At 44.4% G+C, this 23,242-nt stretch overlaps 2 protein-coding genes across 5 annotated transcripts in view; both read right to left on the bottom strand.

Annotated features, from left to right (window-relative positions):
• Window positions 1-547: 547 nt before the first annotated feature.
• On the bottom strand, window positions 548-5,279 carry LOC140546689 (kelch-like protein 33). Its single transcript, XM_072670071.1, has 4 exons — window positions 4,511-5,279; window positions 2,267-3,209; window positions 1,600-1,770; window positions 548-1,076 (listed from the first exon to the last, which is right to left on the bottom strand). The coding sequence occupies exons 1-4, from the start codon at window positions 5,277-5,279 to the stop codon at window positions 548-550; spliced, it is 2,412 nt and encodes an 803-aa protein (XP_072526172.1).
• A 6,784-nt stretch (window positions 5,280-12,063) lies between these two features.
• LOC140546392 (slit homolog 1 protein-like) overlaps window positions 12,064-23,242 on the bottom strand; it is a 128,315-nt gene continuing 117,136 nt past the window's right edge. For 2 of the 4 annotated variants that reach the window (XM_072669605.1, XM_072669606.1), the window contains 9 exons: window positions 23,087-23,226; window positions 22,899-22,992; window positions 22,089-22,226; window positions 21,076-21,304; window positions 20,070-20,200; window positions 19,402-19,592; window positions 17,315-17,603; window positions 16,798-17,009; window positions 12,064-15,670 (listed from right to left, as the gene is read on the bottom strand). In XM_072669605.1, coding sequence (XP_072525706.1) covers window positions 15,432-15,670; window positions 16,798-17,009; window positions 17,315-17,603; window positions 19,402-19,592; window positions 20,070-20,200; window positions 21,076-21,304; window positions 22,089-22,226; window positions 22,899-22,992; window positions 23,087-23,226 — 1,663 coding nt within the window. In that variant the 3' untranslated portion in view covers window positions 12,064-15,431. The remainder of the gene's footprint in view (window positions 15,671-16,797; window positions 17,010-17,314; window positions 17,604-19,401; window positions 19,593-20,069; window positions 20,201-21,075; window positions 21,305-22,088; window positions 22,227-22,898; window positions 22,993-23,086; window positions 23,227-23,242) is intronic. The other 2 variants (XM_072669608.1, XM_072669609.1) reach the window with 1 other exon arrangement.

Here is a 23,242-nt window from a genome sequence, read left to right as displayed (position 1 = left end):
ATTCATGATAAAAACAATTGACTGTATAATTTTTTCAATTCTATCTAATTAAATGACATTGGATTAAATTCAGCAATAATATGCAGATATATAACTGTGTTTTAATGACTGCTTTAGATAAAATTAGTTTTTTGATGAAATTAGGTACATTTGTAGCAACATTATTCAAAAATATCCTGAAACCTAGTACAACTACATGCGGGCTCGTGTTTTACCCATAACTGTGAGTTTGTTATTCTCTAAAATTTAATTTTTATTAAAAAACTGTTCTCTGGGGACTATTTTGCCATGAAAGTATCCCTCCACTACATCTTGGGTCAAAATCATCTCGAAACAACATCTCAGCAATCAGACAACATATTCGTAACCAGGCTCGAAGTGCTTCGGACGTCGGCTTCCATTCACCGCCACTGTAAATTGTAAGTTTCGCTAGTACAGAACACCTCACGCTAATCCACTCCGAATGTTACATCAGATCGGCTCATTCATACAGAACTTTCTAAAAATCTGTGGAATTCCCCTTTTACATCTATTTTGAAAGACCTTCCTATACCTTTAACTCTCTCAGCTCTGCAGGCAGACGGAGTAAGCAGGCCCGTAGGTCTGTGACAGGACCTGCCAACTTGCCCATGTTCTCCCATCGTTGCGTAACAGGGTCGTAGCGATGCACCAGCCTGGCCTCGCTGTAGTCCTCCTGGCAGTACCCACCTAGGACATACACCTTCTCCTCCAGCACAGCAGAGGCCGCTCCCACATGGGAGAGGGGCAGCGGCGTGAACATGGCCCAGGAGTCTGTTACGGGGTTGTAGGTTTCACAGGCCAGCTGGTCAGTGTAGAACTTGCGTAAATTGCACGAGCCTCCAGCCACGTAGAAGCGGTTGGCCAGGGTTTCCATGCAGTGCAGGGCCCGGTCTTGGGCCATGTCAGCCAGGTACGTGGTGCCTTGTTCTGGGTGGTAGAGCAACATGGAGACCAGGCACTGGTACTTGCAGTTGAAACCCCCCGAGATGAAGATCTCATCATCCAAGACGGTAGTTGCATGACCACTCAGAGGCTGATCCAGCGGGTGCACAAAGCTGAAATGCAAAGATCAAGGACGTGTCAGCTGCTTTCAGTTACACTCATTGCTGACACAGATGTGCAAATGCACACACACAGCTTGTCTAGTTCCTGTGGAGAAGGAGCGAATGCAGTGTAAGAGGATCTGGAATGATGGTGGTGCTCCTTCCAATTTGTTTGGGATGAGCCCGGGAGTTGGGGGTGAGGTGGGATGGGTGGGGATCATCCAACAACACTCACATGCAACAATCACATGCAATCAAATCCTCACAGCAATGCTCCTCCTCCAGAATCTAGTAGAAAGTCTTCTTCTCTGGACAGTAGAGACAGTTACTCCAACAAAAGCAGGATCAGCTCTTTTAATACCCTTGATTTGAGAAGAAACAATGAATGTGTCCCAATACTTTTGTCCATTTAGTGTATTATGAATGCTAATAAGGGTTAGAATAAAGGTTTAATGAATCAAATGCCTGATTCAAGCTGTTCGTTTGAGTTTCATTCATTTGTCCAAGAGAGGTTTGGTCTTGTTTTGGTTCTTACCTCCATGCATCTGATTCTGGAGAGTACTTTTCCACGCTGTCCAGATTGATGGTAAGGTCTCGGTCTCCTCCAATGGCGTACAGGCTTCCTCCTCTCACCACCATCATGAAGTTACTCCGTTTCTCCAGCATATCCTGCAGTCTCTCCCAAGAGTTCGTCAAAGGATCATACCTGTAGCAATGTGTATGTAAGTCATTCAAACACAGGACAAAGGATTTACACATCGATCGGCCATAACAAATAAAACCACAACTGTCAGGTGAAGTGAATAACATTGATAATCTGGTTCCAACTGGATGGATTGATTAGTCAGAAGATGTTCTTGAAGGTGATGAAAGTGTTGGTGTGATGTTCTAGATGACCGGGTCAGAACATCTCCAAACCATCAAGCAGGTCTTGTGTCCTGGGGGGTCTCCGGTATTCAGTAGTAGGGCAACCAGCAAACCAATGATAGGGTTATGGGAGCCCAAAGCTCACTGATGCTCATGGAGGGACCACCTCACAACGTACATAGCTTAAAGGATCTGCTGCTAACGTCTGCTAACCTTGGGGAAGAGAAGTCAGGGCTATTTTGGCTGCATGAGTGGACCCTACACACTATTAAACAGGTGGTTTTAATGTTATGGCTGATCATTTTTTAAATTTCTATCTACGCATAAGCATATACCTGTAAGCTGATCTCATTGTGTCGGCCTTGGCATAGTAGTGGCAGCCTCCTGCCATGTAGAGCTTCCCATCAAGGACACCCACTCCATGCCTGAATCTGGCTTGCTCTGGCATTTCCCCCAGAATCCTCCACTCTATCTCCTTCACCAGCCCTGTGCCGTTTCGCAGGGAGTTCACAAACCACAGCTGGCGACTTGGGATCCGCTGGCCGTCGTGTAGCTGGTCGCCACCCACGAGAACGAGGGCATCTTTGGGGTGTCGTACGCGATGCTGCACCTTGGAACAGGACCCTCCGAATCCGAACTCCTTCAGCGCTGACCCGTACAGGTCTACGTCGTCTTCGCTGCTGCACTCCATCTGCAGGTTGACGGCTCGGACTTCGCGGAATTCCCGGAAGGTCATAAGCGGGAAGCGCACTCCTGCCATCACCTCCCGGGCTTGAGGCAACCTCTCTTCTGGGTCCTTCTCGATCCATGTCACCGCCGCCCTGAAAACCGCCAGCTCTGATGGAGTGCACAAGCCGTCACGGCCCAGGAAGTCCAGCAGCTTCTCTGGTGGAAGGTCTTGGAACTTGGGGGTGGCGGCGACCTCCTGGAAGTGCACAAGGAAGAAGTCTTCTGCTGCTTCAAGCAAGTCGCTGATCATGTAAGCTTCGGCGAAAGCGACTACATCCAGGCAGCTGTGGAGATCGATGTGCTGCCGCAGGAAGCCGAGGCAGAGCGAGAGAGCGGGTTGGAACTGGAACTGAAGGGCGCGGCAAGCGAGCTCAAATACACAGTCCCAGTCGAGGTCCAGAGTCCCACTGTAGCAGCAGTGAAGGAGAGCTTCCAGCTCATGTGCTCCTATCAACAGCAGGGACACTGAGGCCTGCCGGCTCTCCCTCATACCGCTGCTGAACATGGCATGGAAGTAATCGCTGCTTGCAGTCAAGAAGACCTTATGTGCTAGAAGTGGACAGAAAAGGGACTCATGGTCAGGAAATGCTGTTCTACCTACTGTTGGCACCCTGAGGACTATTGCAGTGAGTATCCCTACATTTGTATGCTCTTAGATGTTGCTATCCTACATATGGATGCATTATCAACAGCTCACCATGCTTGGAGGAGAACGCTAACCGATAGTTCAGTTACATCAGCTAACAGACGCCCCCTGCTGGGAGGAGGAGGGTTGTCTAGACCCCCCCCCAAAAAAGTGAAGCCAATTATGCACTCTAAGCAATGGACAAAACTGCAAAAAAAAGGCACTTTAGTAAGTAAAACCATGTAAAATCTGCTCTTAATGTCTGATATTTCTTATTTTAGATTGTTGGAAACAATCTAAACTGAGAACTGGCTTATTTCCAGCATTATGTCTGGAAATAGGTGATCAATGATGGATCAATGATGTTATTTGCTAAGAAATCCTCTTTTTCGGCCCACATATCGAGTCAAAAAGGATTTTTAAGACGTCTTGAACTCGTGGTGTAGTTTTAAGTAATGCATTCAGAAATTAATAATTCACCAATTTTCTGTAAAACTATAAAACATTCTACAATTATTTTTAGAAATTTGATCTTTGTGAATTTTACAATTAAAATTAAGTACATTCTGTAATAAATAAACTTTGCAAATTTAATATACAGAATATGTGGGGAGGTGATCACCCAACATCCTGACACCTCACTAATGCTCTTGTTGCTGAATGCAATCAAATCCTCACAGCAATGCTTCTCCAGAATCTAGTAGAAAGTGTTCTTCTCTGGACAGTAGAGACAGTTACTCCAACAGAAGCAGGATCACCTCTTTTTAATAGCCTTGATTTCAGAAGAAACAGTAAATGAGCAGGTGTCCAGATACTTTTGTCCATTTAGTGTATCATTAATGCTAATAAGGCTTCTTCTCTTCTGTTCATTTGAGTTTCACTGATTTGTCCAATAGTGGGACTCCTGATGTAGGTCTGAGGGTGACCACAGTACAGTGCACAACCTCTGAGATCTGTTTTGACTCTAAATCTTCTCAAAAAAGATCATCTCAGTTAGCATACGAGTAATGAATTTAATATAAAAAATATTAATATCATTATTTATAATATTTATATATATATTTTCACCCATTTCAGATGTTATTTTATTTATTTCAAACCCTGGGAGATCAAACTAATAAAATTCTCATAAAACTTTGTCTTAGACATTTTTGAAGTGACCAGGCCGAGCTTTGCTGAGTTGCCATGGACTGACCCTCATATAGAATGACTCCCATCTTCTTACCGTTGAATGCTTGACCTTCAGCCTCCAGCTCCACATCACAGCCCACTCCCTCTTCCCAGAGCTGTCTTATGCACCACAGACTGACCTCCATCTGTTCCACAGCAGAGATCTTCCTGTGCTCCTCCATCTTCTTGCTTCCGTTCCTCTTTCTTTTCCTTTCCTCCTCCTCTTCCCTGCAGAGCTCCAGAACTCTGGGGACCCCCAGACTGAGAGCAGCTGCCCGAACCTGGGCCAAAGATTCTCTGTTCAGACCGGTGATGGTACCAGTGTAGGCAAACTCAAGCACTGCAGACAGACCTAGATCAGACACTTCTGGACTCAGACCTAAAAACATCTTGTTCTTTCCGTCCCTCTCCTGGAGCATCTGCTGGACGATGGTGCTCACTGCAGCCAGGACCAGAGCGTGAGCTTGGAGGAGAAGCCCACTGTCAACACTCAAGGTCAGGTCAGTGAGGACAGAGCGCTGCCTCATTTCCTCTAGAGCTTTGAAGATCTTGCTCGGGTAAGCATCTCTCTTGCACTTGCTCATCCCTTGTTTCTCCTTCTCTTGGTCTTTGTCTCTTTTCGTTGTCCCGTTCCTCGATTTCTCCGTCCCCTCCCTCTCTTTCATCCCCATCCTGCTGTCATTGTAGGCCTTGATCCACTGTAATCTTCTGTTCTCCTCCTCAAACCTCGTCCCACCTTCCTCCATCACCTGCTTCCTTCTCTCTTTCTCTCGTCTCCACCTCTCCTCCCATTCCATGGGCAGGTACCGCCTGGTGAACTCCATGCTGGTGGACAGGCTCTGAACTGCAGGTGTCTGAACCAGCCGGTGTTTTAGTTCACATTGAGGGACTCTGCTCCTAACGTTTACCTTTTATTTTTGGCGTTCGGTTTCCATAGCACTCCCGCGCCACCCCGGTAAACTCCAGACGTAAACAGCGCTCTAATTTTAGCTTCTGGGTCAGTAGATTGAATGTCTGTTGACCCATGGTCTTTTCCAGTCTTAGCAAGTCAGCTACTTAGATATGAGGTGGGAACAGAGATGCTGGAGTAAATCAGTGTTTAGTAAACTCATGAACAGCCATATAGTGTATCTCCATGTTGTGGCTGTCATGTAAAAGCGGACCAATAGAAATGGTTGAAATTGGTCCAAAGTGAACTTATCACAGCAGTCCTCCTCCAAAATCTAGTAGAAAGTCTTCTTCTCTGGACAGTAGAGACAGTTACTCCAACAGAAGCAGGAGAAACTCTCTTAAATACTGTTGATTTCAGAAGAAAGAGTAAATAAGCAGGTGTCCAGATACTTTTGTCCATTTAGTGTATTATTAATGCTAATAAGGCTTCTTCTCTAGATTTGCTGCTTTTAGTTGTGTTCACTGTTAGAAGTAGAAGATCCTTGAGTAACAGCGTGAGCACAGCTAAGCCTTTTATGGACAGACTGGTATCAGACTGGACAAAAACTATAAATATTACCAGTGTGAGAACAGAACAAGCTCAATTAATATAATTATTTTCTTATTTATGAGACTAACTACTATTTATCCACATTCCAACAGCTGATTGGAGAAGGCAGTGCTCCACCCATAAATACCTGAACTCTACAGGTGAATGGAAGTGAGTAAGTCGGCTATTAAGCCGTAAAAAAAAAAAACATTTAATAGCTTTACTTTGTTTCACAAAAGTCATTTATCCTGCAGAACAGGTCTTCACAGTGATGGTAACATCTCCTGAGTAAGCATGGAGGCAGAGCCTGACCTACCATAGATGAGAAGACTGGACAAGCACTATAAATATCTCCTAAATCCACTTAAAAAGCATAACAATAATAAAAAAAAAAGTGCAATAATTGTGGATATTTGGGTTTTTCTAATGTTGTGGTGACATCCTGAAATCAGAGCCCCAGAAACTATCTACACATCACAGATGAGAATACTGGTCAGTTCTCTAAACTTCAGCATTTCAGTGCTAACTTTCACATTTATGGTAATAACGGCCCTGTCCAGGCTCCACCCTAAAACAGGTTCCGCTGAAGCTGCTGTTGGTACTAAGCAGTTCACCCGGAGCACAAGAGGGCGTCTCTTAATTTCCAGTCTATGGTTGGGACACATCACTGTTTCCGGATGTAGCAGCTGTGACGAGAGCTGAGCGGTCAGTCTTCCAGCAGGTTGGGCTGGATGACCATTGACTCGGAGAGGGAGTTAGCTCTGAGAAGATTTATGGAGAGCAGAGAATGATGAGCAGTATCAGAGTGTGTCTGACGACTCCGGCAGGTCATTAAAAGGAGAGAGCCAGAAGGTAACACAGACACGGGAGCCGGAGAGACCGGGAGGTCTAGTGATAGCGATGAGGTGCGGCTCAGTGGATTACAAAGATTCGTAGGGACAACTTCAGTCCCCTTCAAAGTGCTTGCGTCTGTAGTAGGCATTTCAACAAAGTCTACTTTGTGGGAAAGAGCCTCTACAGCTTCTACAGTGGACCGTCCAGGTAAAGGGAAGCCTGGATTCATTCTAAGAGCTGTGAGAAAGACCGGCGAGTACAGACTTCATTTATCTTCAAATAAAAAAATGTCCTCTTTAGTGAAGAGGACAGAGGACAGACCCTGAAACACAAGGTGTTTTTAATAGTAATTGTCCAGCTGATGATCCTCACACTGACTCCAGCACAGCTTTTATTAACTAATCAATTACTGGGAATAAATAAACACTGACTGTCCAGATTAACAGCTGATCTGCTCAGTGCTGTGTTTGATTGGCCGGAGTTGAATTTATATTCCTGACCTGAATCATTTTCTCAGTCCAGTTCTGATTATCAGCCCCATAAATTACTAATATTAATGAATAATTATGAAAGCTGATTTATTTATAATGTTTTATAATAAACAAATGTGTTGATATTAGTTTTCTAGATTAATCCACTGTTCTGCAGCAATAATTGAGGTGTAATTCCACTACCGTCCACCAGAGACACTATAGACAACACCGCTCACCGAAATCCATCAATCAGGAGTTTCTATTTTTAAAAGCTGATGAAAATAAAGCAGCGAGTTAGTTTTAGCTTGTTTTAGCTGATTTATGAGTTAATGGGGTTTTTAATAAGCTGTAATGCGGATGCAGGGAGAAGCAGAGCTGCTGTAATACTGAGTCTGACCGCAGGGGGGCAGCACAGTGATGTCCTCTCCTCTCTCAGCAGCTGAAGGGAGGCAGATGGCAGCGTCTCCGACTGAGGTAAGCAGCTGGAAAACTCTCTGTATGTGGGATTAAACTGCTGCTGCTTTAGGAAACGGGGCAGCAGTGGAGCTCAGACTGGGAGGACAGGTCTTTCCCTCCAGTGAAGGAGAGCTGATGGTCAGCAGGGCTGTTAGTGGGGCTGTAGTGACCCGGTCATCAGTGCACAGGCAGGTCAGTGCTGCAGTTCAGCTCCTAATGAGTTAATCAGGCAGGTGTGATCTTCATCCTGCTCACCTGAGCTTCATCACAGCACAGAGACAGAGGGAGGTGGTGGAGCTGCAGCTCTGTGTGCTTTCAGGTCTGATCATCAGGTCTGATCATCAGGCCCAGTTCAGCCCGTCTGACTCCAGACTGGGAGGCTTTGGGTCAGTTTCTCAGTGGACTTTATTAAAGGCCCTCTCTCTGGCCTGCTGCTCACTCAGGGTCACTGCAGGGTCACTGCAGGGTCAGCCTGCTCTGAGTTTAATGGTGAGTCACATCAGGACAGGTTTACATTATAATATTTTTATTTATAGAAATACATAGATATGATCCAAAACCATCAAAGCCCATCTTCAGAAGATGATCTTAATGATAGTATCTCATTTATATCATGGTATATCTGAGGCGGTCACTCAGAGGTGGGGTTCGGTGAGAAACTTTGGGTCACTGTAGAGACACTGACCGACCCAAACCCTCTAGTGCAGCTACACGGGTCTCCTAGGGTTCAGGTGGAACGGTGATGATGGGAACATTGAGACACGTCTTGAGAAAAAGCTCTTGGGGGGCTATTTGACCCCACAGCAGCTTTCTGTGAGGGAGCTGTTAGAGGCAGGAGACTCTCCAGATGTCTGCTTCCATTCTCCACCGCTCTGAAGGGCCTGTATTTTTTGTTGATCTGTATGTATGACATTCTGACTGCTGTGATATACACTATATGTCCAAAAGTTTGTGGACACTCCTTCTCATATATGATTTCAATAGAACAATAGAATCAGACTCCCTGTTGGCACAATGCCTAATGCCAGGGGTATAGAGGGGTATAAAGCCCCCAAACATTGAGGAGCTGTGCAGCAGTGGAAGAGCTGTGTTCTCTGGAATTATGGTGGTGGAGCTCCAGCCTGTACTTTTGATTGGGGTGAGGTGGGGTGGTGATCATCATCCATCATTCTCACTGAATGCAATCAAATCCTCACATCAATGCTCCTCCAAAATCTGGTAGAACGTCTTCTTCTCTGGACAGTAGAGACAGTCACTCCAACAGAAGCAGGAGAAACTCTCTTAAATACTGTTGATTTTAGAAGAAACACTGAACGAGGAGGTGTCCGAATACTTTTGTACACATAGTGTATCTACATGTTGTGGCTGTCGTGTAAAAGCGGACCGATAGAAATGGTTGAAATTGGTCCAGAGTGAACTATTTTTACATGATCTCTGAAAGTAAAGTGAGTGACATTGTGGAGATGCGAGGTTTTGCTCAGTCAGTAAATATTAATGTTAGGTTTACTGCTTTTATTTGTGTCCACTGTTAGAAGTAGAAAAACCTTTAGGAACTGTTGGAGGTTCTTTAGTAAGAAACTGTGGAGGAACCTCTTAATGTTCTAAAGGTTCTAGAAGGAAAAAGGTTCCTTGAAGGTTCTTCAAAGCAGGTTAAGATGTTCCTCCACAGTTTCACACTGAAGAACCTCCAAAAGCTCCTGGAGATTCTTCTACTTCTAACAGTGTACAACTCCTTGAACTGTTTGTTTGATCCTTGTGCTCTCAGGTGGTCTCAGTTTAAAGGACGTCTGAAGGCTGGCTGTGATTGGCTGTTTCAGAGCTGCAGTCGGGTTCAGATCCAGCCTCGAACCTCCAGCTCTATTGCTGACTCTCTCTGACACACCCTCGCTGCTCTCATTTACATATTCATTGAGCAATAAGTCAATCAGGAGCTGCTGGAGAAATGAGCAGGTCTGGGATATGAGTAGTGTTCTCGATGACAGTGAGGATGAAAAAAAGCCTAGTTTTGAAGTTTTATCCACCACGGACGAGAAAACTAGAGCAGCAGAAGAAGTCTGGTCTTTACAGTGATGGCTGCAGTTCCTGCTGATCATGGAGGTGGAGTCTGACCTGCCATAGATGAGAAGACTGGATAGAAGCTATAAATATCACCAGTGTGAGAACAGAACCAGCTCCATTTATATGATAATTTTTAAAACAGCTGGAGAATGTGGTGCTCCACCCATAAACACCTGAAGCCATATATTAAGCCATAAAAAGCATTTTATAGCTTTACTTTGTTTCACAAAAGTCATTTATCCTGCAGAACAGGTCTTCACAGTGATGGTAACATCTCCTGAGTGAGAATGGAGGCGGAGCCTGACCTACCATAGATGAGAAGACTGGACAACCACTATAAGAACCACTAGTGTGAAGCATTATGCGTGACTATAAGGTTCAGAATGTGCTGAGACATTAAAGGCATTATAATGAAGATTGGACAAGCCTAGTGAATGTTTTCCAAATCCACTATTAAAAAACTATTTACAAATTATTCAAGAAATTGCATTTTTATATCATATGTATTTGTAACAAATGTACGTAGGTGTGTAGGCACTAAATATTGCCCAACAATATCTACACGTTAGAGAACGAGGAGAACGGTGGTCAGGTCTCTAAGCTTCAGCTTTTCAGTGCTAGTCTTCAGATTAACGGTAATATCGGATTTAGGTAAAGTAAGTGCTTTAAGCTGATAAATTCCAAACCTGGCTAGTGCGCCCCCTTGTGGTTGAAAACTCAGGGCTGCACAAGCATAGGTCTCTGCAGGTCAAAGTAGTGGGCATTTCGAAAGCTTACAGGGTGTATTAAAAGGACAGTGGGTGTGTCAGATAGTGGGTGTGTTGACAGGAAGAGTGTATGCCGAGAGTAGGTGGAGTCATGCATGTAATTACCATGGTGATTTCTGGAAGTATGGCTAAATGGACGAATATTAAACAGACCTTTAATTACAGATATTTGCTAATCATAGTCATCGCCTAATGTAAATACAGCCCTTTTGTGTCATTGTGTAACTGACAGGATTTTCAGCCAATGGGAGTAACCTTCTGACACGCCCACCTTGCACCTCACTCTGCAGCGTCTGTAACTCCGCCTCAATTGTTAAAGAAATAGAGAGGACTGTCCCCTCTGTTATGTATTTGTGGGCGGCGACCTTCTAATTATTGATGCTTCCACTAGTTGCTATGCCAACGCCTGAAGCAGAAAAGCCTCTAATTGGCTGCTTCCTATTAGACCATTAAGTCCTTACAAGGTGCATTTGTCTTACCAGATGTACTGAGAGGGTGGATGACCCCTGATACTAAAGGTGGACCTACTCTTAGACACAGCAGAAGAGGCTCTTCAGAGGCTCGGCTAGTTCAGTTTGTGTCCCCTGGGTGTCCCCTGGTGGCCATGTTTGGGGTTACAGTAGTAATTCACTGATTGAATAAAATTGTACCGTATAAAATCTACAACGTTTAAACACTATGAACTATACGCTACAATCCTTTCTTGGAGCTCTTTACTGAGTAACAGTATCATCTTAGCCTCATTAGTTCTCGAGTGGCCAACAGCTCTCACTGTTTACAAGCAGACTGTTATTAAGCTGCTTGCCTGTTAACCTGTAGATGTGAATGAGTGCTGATTTAACCCTTTAAAGTAAAGTGGATCATAAAGTTTGATACATATTAGAGCTTTTGAAGTGTCTGTGTCTTGAAGTGTCTAAATATTTATGACATATATAAATAATAATAATAATAATAATAATAAAAACAATAAAAATAATAATTAAAAATCTGGGCACTGCTTGCACCAGAAAAATAGATATAGAGTGAAATTGTCTAAGGTTATTTTTTTTGTCTAAAATGAGAAATACATTATGCATGTATCATATATCATACAAAATAAAAGTCATATATATACTGGGGCAGTGGTGGCTCAGCGGTTAGAGTGCTGGGCTCTCGATAACAGGGTTGTATTGTGGTTCGATTCCTGGGCTTGGCAAGCTGCCACTGTTGGGCCTTTGAGCAAGGCCCTTTACCCTCTCTGCTGGAGTGTGTGTGTGTGTGTATACTCACTGCCCCTAGTTCACTAGTGTGTGTTAAATGCAGAGGACACATTTTGCTGTACAGTGTACACTGACAAATACATGCACCTTTACTTTTACCTTTGTTTTTTTAAGCATTTGGTCAGCAGGTCAACTAAAAACTCTAAAGACTTTAAAGGGTTAATAAAACACCTGTATATTTTTTCTATAGTAATTTTGCAATATAATCTCACAATCAATATTGAAAAGATCAAACACAGAGACAAAAGAAGTATCACACGGCTTTACATAATAAAAGCACACACATTTTAATGAATGAAAAGGGTGGAGTTTTCAGTAAACATTTTGTCGGTGGCACTACTTACATTCAGAATTACTGCAATTATCAATTATAACCATCAAATCCCGGAGACGCACAAAAAGCAACAGAAGCACATCTGAAGGTAACAAACAGTAAGAGCTTTTGCAGCACTTTTTTATCAATACAACAGAGACACTGCATTGTTCACAATACATGTTTATGAGTATAGCTTAGAAAGATAGAGGGTCCGTGACGGGGTCGGTTGAGACCTTTGAAAAACAGAAGACCGGAGACCCTCTCCAGAGGATGGAAGTGCATTGGAACCATGCAACACACCTTCATGGATGACGTGAACGCCAAACGTGCCTCACGCATCCATCTAAGTAGACAAGGCTTGAATGGGGATATTATAAAATGAGCGTTTCAGAATCCACAGCAGCAGAGAAAGGATCAGGCTTATCAGGCTTCCGTTATTCACTACCTGATCCGCAGAAAGGTTAACAACACCTCCGTACCCACCTGCAGCAGAGTGGCAGAGCGAACATCAGACAGATACATCAAGTTACCGCTAATAGTCACCACTTCACTAAAGAAGACGATTCTTTGAAGACCTATGTAGAAGAACAGCTTTATCTTGTCAGTCTTGTGAGTCTATGACATTGGCACCTACACTCGGGTGACTGGAGCGAAGGATTGGACTGGTCAGTCGTTGAGAGTGAGGTGGATTTTTTTTGTTTTGAAAGGTCAGAAGGTCGCCAACCCTGTGTATGTATTGATTTTTTCGGAGTTGGATGTGGAAAGGGAGGAAACTGGTTACGGAACAAAAATAAAACATTTATGTATATATATATATATTAAAAAAAAAACGTTAACCATGAGTCGGCTATGAAACGTGACCCAAGGTTCACCCAAGGTATGATCTTGTCCACTTGCAGTCCTATATTGAGGCCTCTTTACCCCCCCTGGCTTTGTGAAACCGGAATGTGTCAGCCAGCCCACATCACCTCTATAAAGCAATATCATAAATATCTTGCAGAAGAGAGTTTTCACTTTTAAAAAATTGTTATTTTTGAAAATCAGAAACATTATTCTGCCGCTTCTAGATCTGGAAAAGCTTTTTAGGTTAAAAATAAATAAAAAAAAAGAAAAGAAAAAAACTTCAAAATGTATTAGATGTATATAATATACACATGGAAGACAACATATACAATATTAAATGTTCCCCTAAATCAACACACTGGCTCCTATCAGAACAAGGCCCGCCATTCCTTTTTTTCTTTTCTTTTCTGTCCTTTTGGCCAATTACAAACTACTGTAAGCTCATACTGTGCTATGAGAGCAAGTGAGTGAACCAAATCAAATCAAACCAAATCAAAACACCAAGGAAGCCCACCAATGTCGTTCTGCCTTTTTCAATAGTAACTTCCAGAAAACACAGATTAACTCTTTAACATATAAAAATACTATACCAAAATGAAATACAAATATATATTAGAATCTGTTAGGCATTTTCTGTATAAAGAGAGGACTAAAGGAGTTAGGTTACATCAGGAAAGAAAATAAAAACCACAAAGAAAAGCAATGCGAAAAAGCATTGAAATTAGCAAACAAACCAAAATAAGAAAGTAAAGATGTTTACATATTAAATTGCAAGTCTTTTCAACATGCAATCATTTGCACAATTAATACTGCAGGCATTGAGAGGGGAACCTAAGATTCCACCTGCTCACATTGAGGGGAGGGAAGGTTGTTGGGTGGTGGGTGGGGGTTAGGTTAGGTTAATTCCCATCGGTAAGGCAATGCATGCTGGGAGAATGGTCACCACAGGACACTACTGGCTTTTCTGTACAGTGTGGGAACCATCGACACCACTCAGCTATACACAACCCCTCTGATCTCAAAGTCGCGAGTCCAAAGTGGTGTTACACAGACCAAAGGGAGGGCGTATATACTCAAACACACCGTCGTAAAGGAACTACTACCAGAACTGATTAATTGAGCGAAAGATAAAACAAGAAAATGAAACAAAACGAACCCAAAACACACCTACTAGCGGAGGCGATGTGCTTAGCCGTGTTTGGTTACGGGGTGGTATCCCCCTATTCAACAGCGATTTGCGAAGAACATTAACTACAGTCCCTATGTGATGGTGGACATCACATCACGACAAGCATGCAACTTGAATGAAACTACTCCACGATGAGACGGCATCGTCAGTCTGGCGCTCGCTTCGGCTGCCGTGCTTCACAGCTCTCCTTCAGCTTCTGAACATGCCCTCCATTTACATTGGGGAACAGAAATGACAGTGCAAAAACAAACCAAAAAGAAATGGAAAAGAACGTTAGTCCGCGTAGGCCGGGGAACCAATGGACGAATAGGCCCAAACCTGGATGTCACTGGATGTTCAATGGAGGTTTCTGAATGTCGGTAAGCCCTCTATTTAAGCAACTGTACAAGTTAATGGCACCAGGCTCTCAATACCATTTGGCGGAGGCCTCCTGAAACCCCACAGCAGCTAGTTATCTCCTCACTGCCACCTGCAGGCTAGGTCTGATGACCAAAATCGACAGCTCCCTCAACCCTCTTGCTTCTCGAAGCTATTTGAAGGCCTTAGCTCCATTCATCTCCATTCAGACAATGTGCCAGTGGTCTCATCTCTTCTGCTGTACCTGCTGGATGGATGGTGGTAGGTGGTTGGTCAGTATTTGTTGTGCCTATAGGCCTTCCTGTGCACCTATAGCTCGGCGATGATGGTGGTCATGGGTAAGAAATGTGTCATCAGAGACGCTGTCAGGGTACAGGGTCTTCTTTGTCCACCACTCCCTTAATACTCTACCAGGCCCTGGGTTTGGAGCCAGGAGCCATGCAGGTCTAGTCAAGCTCTCTATTAGACAGAGATGACGTTGTGCCGAGGCTATCCGTGGCCTAATGGACGAGATGGACGAGGAAGGGTGGAGAACTCAGGCTGGCGAATGGGAACACCGAGTGTGACTCCTGCTGGAAACTTCTTAGCCGCCTTATTGTTTTCTCTTTTAAAAAAAACAAAGTTTCACAGATACAATGTTTTTTTTTTTTCGTGTGTTTTGATGTTCTCTTCTTTTTTGTCTTATGCCGTACACCCCTCGGGAGGGAGGAAAAGTCCTATATTTTACAAACATTGTTGTCCATAATATATAGATAGGTTTTTAATATATATTTCTGTATACTCTCTTACTTGCGCTGGCTTTCTCTCTGTCTTTCTCTCTCTCTCTCTCTCTCTCTCTCTCTCTCTGTCTCTCTCTCGCTCTCCCCCTCCAGTTTTTCTCTCTGACTTTGCGATGGCGGCGGGGTGGGGTTGTGGGGTCACACTAGCGGGGAGGGAGGGCCATGCTACATGCACCCCACGCAGCCACATTTGATGGTCTTCTCCACTTCCTCGCTGAAGGAGGTGCCGTCGCTGCACTCGAAGGTGTATTTCCGGCGCTTCATCCTCTGGCTGGCACAGCAGGCCCCCGTATCGCACGCACCGCTGCACTCCACCCACGACACCATGCGCGTGGTCTGGCAGATGGCGTAGCCGCGCTGCACCTGGTAGAAGTCCCGCACCGGCTCCCCGCGGCATTCTGACTCTGAGAACACGCAGAACACGAAGATTAGAAATGTTGATGATCCAGAATGAGGCTGTTCTAATAAAGGAGCTACGAGAAAGGCTCTTCTATGGGATCATTCTTATAAAACTGTGGCAAAATATGTCCATAAATCTCTGACAGTCATAATCATTGTACAGATAAACAATAAGCACATCAATTCATTGATTAATTAGAGGTCTGTATGTCAATCAATCAATAATTTATGGAATTTTTGAGTTTTTGTGCCATTTTTGAGCTTAAATGGAGTCAAAATAACTAAAACTTTGGAAGGATTGCACCCAAACTCATCCTCTCCATTACTACACACACTATAAACCCCTGCTCCCCCTCTGCTTGGCAAAGAGAGGCCTGGCTTCGGGTCCGATCAGCTCAAAGCCTCCAAGAATATGGCCCTCCAGCCCATATTTCTCAAGTTCCCCTTCCCAGCCTCAGCCAAGCGAGCATGGTCCACACTTGGCAAATTCTCATGTATGTTTATAATTAACGATATTTGTTTATTGCATTTACATTTACAGCATTTAGCTGATGCTCTTATCCAGAGAGTAGAGTTAGGAGTCTTGCCCAAGGACTCTTATTGGTGTAGCGCAGCACAGTCACCCAGACCGGGAATTGAACCCCAGTCTTCCACATGGTTTGGTGGCTCACTGGTAGGTAGTGGTGCTATCTGTTGCGCCACACCAACCACGCAAAAATATAAGCAATATATATGGCAAATTGCAAAAATATAAACAATATAACAGATGAAACAACAGATGAAAAATAGTAAGTTTACTTAAAATCTTCAAAGGTATGTTAACCTCCAAACATTACTACCAAAGGCAAACCTACAGCTCTGCACTGGTTCTGTCTTTATTTTGATTTGATTTATTTATTTATTGATTTTTTTAATGTATTTTATTTCTTAGTATTTGTATTTTCCCTTTTTCCATCCTGCAAATAACCAAATATCCGTTCATTAACTCATTTAAGTAAAATTAGTCAGACTGCACACTTATAGTTTGGAACAATGAAATGAACGAGCTCTTTTCTTTATGTCATTATTAGCATTAGCATTAGCATTAGCTAAACAATAAGGCTGTAGAAGCTTCTCAGCACGTCCTGCTCACCTGCGTCACATAACTCCCCGGTGTAGCCGCTCTCACAGTGGCAGAAGGCGTCGCCAGTGTCCGAGATTTGACAGCGGCCGTGTTTGCACTGTAGCCTCCTGCATGGGTTGAAGAGCTCCCCCTGCTGGTTGCACAGGGCGCCGCGATAACCCTCTTGGCATTCACAGCGGTACGACTGCATGTCTAGCGGAATGCATTTTCCGTGCACGCACCTGCAGGAAAAGGAGGTACCCTGTTGAGCAACGCTGGGTCTACATATCTGTACATCACTGTCAATCAAAAAACTTGTATCTCACTTGGATGGACCAGAAAAGTAAAAAAAAAAAGGCCATTTTGGGAGGTTTAAAATAGAGACAGCCCACCCATAGGTTGATTTAACAATCATGCCCTGTGAGAATTGGCATTTTTCAGGTTTTCGTGGAGGCAGAACCAGGCAAGTCCAAGTCTGAAAACTTATCTAGGTGTCAGCGTGAGCAGCTGCCTCTTTTCTGCCTCTTCTCCCCAGAGCTTTACTTACTTGCTGCCTTGGCAGGGGTTAGCAGCCGGCTGATCGCAGTGCGGCCCGTTCCAGCCCGGCTGGCAGTGGCAGACGGGGCCTACGGCGGCATCTGGCTGGCAGATGCCGTGCAGGCAGTAGATCTTTCGGCAGGGCTCGCAGCCCGGCACCACGCCAGGCTTCATCTGGGTCTTGGTAAAGTCCTGCAGCTCGTTGTTGATGTACAGGTTCTGGATGCAGCCGTGAAAGCTGGAGCCGTTCTGGATCTGCCACATGCGCAGGGCTGAGGAGTGCACGTCCAGGGGCATGCCTGATTTTCGGAGGAGCAGGGGAGGGAGAAAAAGAAGCCTGGTTAGAGCTGGTGGAGGGGAGCCCAGTGGCACACAGACACAGTTAACACGGGGCTGGCGTGGGAGTGATGGAGCGTGGCGAGGGGGGAGAGGAAGATTTCAAAGAGCCATGTTCCACACCTGAAACTGGACCGCTGAGGTACCAGTAGACACTTCTTAAAGCTGTGCTAAATGAAGGGTTACTGTTATACGACAGTGTTCATCTGTAGGAGGATTTCTCAGTCTTTTCAAGGGTCTCCAATTTATCATCTAGTTTTGTCAGCGATTAAAACCAGGCCCCTGTCCAGCCTATTAGAGTAAAGGGGGCTGATCGGGGGCGGAGGCTATGCTAGGACATAACCTCACTCATATGACTGGGATTATGCATTTTAGGGGTTGTGATTTTAGATTTTTAGAGGGTAGACTAAGCTGTTTCTAATATAATTAGAGCTCTGTAGAGTCTCACAAACACAAAAATATAAAAAGTATAAACTATAACTATTTTCATCATTTATTGACAAACCTGCCAATAAGTGCATTTTAGTCCTGTACTATTAAGATTATTAGTTATAACCCATAAAAACTATTTTTAAAACCATTTAATTTGAAATAATATGTATATATATATATATAATTATTTGTTTTTACTGTTGAAAAATGTATTGAGAAATATATTGTGTTAAAAATAATAATGTGTATCGTTGCACCTCTAGTTGATAGACTTAAATAATCAACCGTATTTTATCCCGGCTCTATTTGGCTTTGTGTTATATACCTATGGGATGTAACTGCATGCCCTGAAACTGAATTTAGTGATGTGGCACTCAGCATCTTCAAAATAATACTTAAGACAGGGGGCTGGGGAACATCGTGCAAGGGCGTACTGCAGTACAGCACAAGCAACAGAAGAGGCTAAATTAAACAAAGCAAAACAGACAAACTTCAAATCACAGGAAGAGCACACGTCACAACTCTTGAGATCATCAATGGTAAAAATGCTTTGATCACTGGAGATCAATACTGCATTCAAAGTAATGGTGGAATGTTTAGATACCGTCACATCATTTATTTCATTTCCAGTCCAAACGGCCTTTCCGTTTAAATTCTTCAGTCTTAGGAGATATCTCTGAGACTGCAGTTAATACAAGCAATTAAAAGATCCAGAGAAAGCAGGACCATTAACTGTGAGAAGACAATCGTTCAGATCTGAAAACATCTACAGGTGTGTGTCTATCCTTCCACTGTGAGAAGACGACTCAATGTTATGGGTTTAAAATCTGGAGATGATCAAGAAGAAGATCCTACTGAGAAAATCAGATGCTGCTGCTGTCAGAACCTCATCACTGAATGTGTTTGGTTAGACTCATTAGATAGAAGAAGTGTATGATCTCAAGAGAAGCCACTGTTCCACAAATGGTTCCACATATCAAAGAACACAAAAACCACCACCATGCAGAGACACATCTCTTTTCCCTTCTTTTGGAAAGTGTAGACTGTATCTGATAAGGACTTAACAGACTGGACTGAACAGCGGTCGTCTGTGAGAGGTTACGATTCTGCATCTATCGATGCCAAACCAACTAAAGGGTTCTTTTAGAGAGGGGCGTTGGGCCGTAGCAAACACAGTCTAGGAAAATGGTCTGAGGGGGTTTTTAGTGGGTGGGTGGGTGAGGCTGGGAGGGTTTTGGTTGGGGTAGGGTGTTTCGGGAGTGGTGTGACCGGGTGATAGGGGGTGCTGGGGAAGGGAGGGGTGATTGACAGTAGTGTAATTTAGAGTGCCTGCAGTGGAGGTAGGTATCTGCGGTGGGCCCCTACCCCCCACATATAGCGGAGCCTCTCCGTTCAGGGGCCGCAGTTTGCCGAAGCTATCCATGGTGGTGGGTAGGCCGCCGTCGATGGACAGGTTCACCATCTGGTCAAAGGTCACCAGCTCCACTGTGTGGAACTGGCCATCGTTGATGGTCTCAGTGCTGGAGATGGAGACAGAGAGAAACAGAGAAAGACAGATTACTAGAAAGTTCATTGGAGCCTAGAAAGCCTTTGGCATTTGAAGTAACAACCTGAGGACATTCTAGAGGACACAATGGCAGAGGATTGCAGGGACAATGATCCAAAAGAACCTCAGATTTAAGATCATCAACATATTAAGAACCATCTCAGTGGACTCTCCAGCTCCAGTTTTCACTACTTTCTTTATTGTGGTGGTAAAAGCTTCAATCTACCTCAAGCTCAGGGTCACAGAGGTGTATCTGCCTCATACATTACAAGGTAGTTGTACTTTATTGGTACTGAGAAGCTCCCAAATGACAGCAGAAAGAGCTTGACCACAAATAAAGAAGCATTACTTGTGCTGCAGCATGACACCATCCGTTCAAAACAGCATAAATGTGTGATAGCAGCAAGGCAGAAGTTTTCGTAAGATCCATAACGAAGACCTTAGAACTCACCTGTAGATGGCATGGCCGGGTTGACTGCCGGGATCGTAGCTGACCTTAACGTGACCTTGGTAGAGCTCCACAGCAATGTGGTCGTTGTCTCCGTTGTACAGAAGAATGCCATTGTCCTCTGCAGTGGACACCTTAGGCAGGCACACAAGAAGACAATGCTACATCAGGACATGCAGTGTGTGAGGGGCTGGAGGACCCTTTTCCTTTATTACGCTGCTGCAATTCTTTCTAGCATTTAAGGAGATCAGTGGGGCTCAATATCAGCATGACCAACCTGACCACACTGGTCCACCAAAATGATCAAACTGACATATATAGTCTACCAGTATGACCAGCTTGACCAGACTAGTCAACTAGAATGACCAGCTTGACCAAACCAGTCCACCAGTATGACCAGCTTGAGCAAACTGGTCAAAACAGCTTGACCAAACTAGCCCAACATTATCACCAGCTTGACCAAACTGGTTGACCACCCTGACCAATCTAGTCTACCAGTATGACCAAGTTGACCAAATTGGTCAAACCAGCTTGACCAAACTAGTCCACCAGTATGACCAGGTTGACAAAACTGGTCAAACCAGCTTGACCGAATTAGTCCGCCAGAATGACCAACTTAAAGACCAGCTTGGTCATACTGGTTGACTAGTTTGGTCATACTGGTCAACCAGCTAAATCATTAAACTCAAATACAAACACATGCAGTGGTGGTCAGGAGCTACACTCTCCAGCTCTCCAGTCACCCAGTGTGCGTTCACCTGAAGATCAGCTATCAAATAAAAGCTGATCCTGAGCTGATCTCAGTAGGACAGCGTCCATCTATAGTGTTGCTCCAACAAAGATATCAACAGGTTTAGGGGAACGTAATGTTAGTGTCTCAGTAGTTGTCAATGTTGTTTGGATTTATGGAGTTGAAGCAAGACAGACAGACAGACAGACAGACAGACAGACATGAACACCACAAGTCACTCGAGTGCTGAAGCTGCAGAGCAGGTGGCACACACTCTACCTGCAGTGTGATGTTGGCCTGAGGCCAGTTCTTCAGGTCGCTCAGCAGCAGGTACGAGTCTCGGTCCACAAAGTTAACGCTGACCAGCTTCTCGCAGCGTGGCCCGCCGAAGCCTGGCAGGCATTGGCAGAGTGCCCGTCCTGCCCGCTCCACACATGGGGCTTCGTTCTGACAGTCAGCCAGGTCACAGAGAGAGCGTGGGGAGGGCGGCACCTCACATAGCTGACCACTGGAGAGACAAACAGAGTCAAAGTCCATCATCAAGAGCTACATGAAACAGCATTATTATTTTTAATTAATTTATAATAATAACAACAACAACAGCCATAATAATAATAATAATAATAATAATAATAATAATAACTGTAGTAATAGGTTGTTGCTGTTGGGACAAAACCTTGCATCTTTAAATGAGCAAGACTAACAACACTCCTACAGAAAGGGGTGGTGGTGGTTCTCCATCACTGTGTTCATCATTAGAACATCTCCAAAGTTCTCCTCTCTCATGGAGTCTAGTATTATTTAGAGTTCTCCTCAGATCAACACCTGGTTTGGTGGTAAATCAGGGATTAATGATGGTGAATCAGGTGAGCTGCTGCTGCTGCTGCTGCTGCTGATGATGATGATGATGATGGAGTTGAACACATCCTCCACGCTGTGCTGGCTGGACTGGGGGGCGTCCAGGAGAACCCTGGAGGAACCGAGCTCTGTTCTTCAGACTAGCTCACCGACAAGATCTCACTACTTTCTTTCTTCAGAATGAGAAGCTCTTGTTTCTCCTGTTTACTGGATTCATGTTCAGCTGCTTTATCTGATCTGATGAGATCTGGAGCTTCTACAGTAGAAACGCTCTCACTGCTGAGAGAGCTGATCTTCAATAAAGGTGATTAGGAGCCTAAAACCTCTGAACAGTGCAGCATATATACATATGAGGAGTATAATTAGCCTCATCTCATTGTGATTTGTGTAAACTTTGTGTAAAAGAGCAGCTGGAAGCTCGAGCTGAGACTGACCTGTAGCCTCTGGTGCAGGCACAGGAGTAGCCGTTGATCTCGTCCACACACTCGGCGTTGTTCTGACACTTGTGTTCCTGACAGTCATCGTAGTCCACACTGCAGTCGTCGCCTACATATCCGGGCGCACACACACATCTAACACACACACACACACACACATACACACACACACACACACACACACACACACACATACATCGATTAATGTTTGAAAAGAATATATTTAATCAATTTAACCTTGGCAAACATCTCAGCATGTCTAATCATGTCTAATCCCATAGAAAAGCTCTGATCAATAGAATGGGACATACCTAATGCCATTGCATTGGCTAGAGGGGTATACACTCAAATCTGGCACCCACACGTGGCTTTCCAAAACACTGCTTTAGTAAACTTCACACAAGCAGCGGCACTATATTGACAAAAGTATTGGGACACCAGCTCTTCATCCCCTTGAAAAACTGGATTGAGCTCCACCACCATCATTCCAGAGAACACAGTTCTTCCACTGCTCCACAGCTCAATGCTGGGGGGCTTTATACCCATCTACTAGCCCACACCTGGCATTATTAGGCAGCATGGTTCTGATAGGGTCATGTTTGTTCATCTGCGCCAGATAGTCCTATTCTATTGGCAGTTTTTCTCTACAGGCACTAGACAAGCTGTGTGTGTGTGTGCATTTGCACATCTGTGTCAGCAATGGGTGCAGCTTAAAGTAGATGAATGCATGCATTAGAAGGGGTGTCCACAAACATTTGGACACATAGTGCAATAATAATTGAAATGATGAGTGAGTGCGGTGTTTACTTCGGGCCTGTTGCAGTGATGAGGCAGGTCGACTGGTGCTTGCAGGGGCTGCGTCCAGGAGCACACATGTCCTCAATCTCTTCACACATCTCTCCTGCACACACACCCAGAGGTTAGGTTAACGAACACAGGCTCATTTAGCCCACAGAGCCCGAGCCGGTGAAGCCGTGGGTATAAGGGTGGTGTACCTGTGTAGTAGGGTGAGCACAGGCATGTGTAGTTGTTGACTCCATCAATGCAGGTCGCTCCGTTCTCACAGTCGTTGTCCTCACAGTCATCGATGTTGATCTCACAGCTTGGGCCTTCAAAGCCCATTGGACAGGAGCATCTAAAGGGAGGGGAGA

The sequence above is a fragment of the Salminus brasiliensis genome, chromosome 24 (genome assembly GCF_030463535.1).
Source record: "Salminus brasiliensis chromosome 24, fSalBra1.hap2, whole genome shotgun sequence".
NCBI lineage: Eukaryota > Metazoa > Chordata > Actinopteri > Characiformes > Bryconidae > Salminus > Salminus brasiliensis.
The sequence above is the reverse complement of the archived record's forward strand: the minus strand, read 5'-3'. Positions and strand labels throughout refer to the sequence as shown.

What these genes read in the sequence shown, in the direction of transcription:
- LOC140546689 (XM_072670071.1), bottom strand. Translation starts at nt 5,279, where the DNA reads ATGGAGTTCACCAGGCGGTACCTGCCCATGGAATGGGAGGAGAGGTGG. An exon ending in TGAAGGTCAAGCATTCAACG is followed by an intron (nt 3,210 to 4,510) that starts GTAAGAAGATGG and finishes GTCCACTTCTAG; the next exon opens with CACATAAGGTCTTCTTGACT. An exon ending in CCAGAATCAGATGCATGGAG is followed by an intron (nt 1,077 to 1,599) that starts GTAAGAACCAAA and finishes TTTGCATTTCAG; the next exon opens with CTTTGTGCACCCGCTGGATC.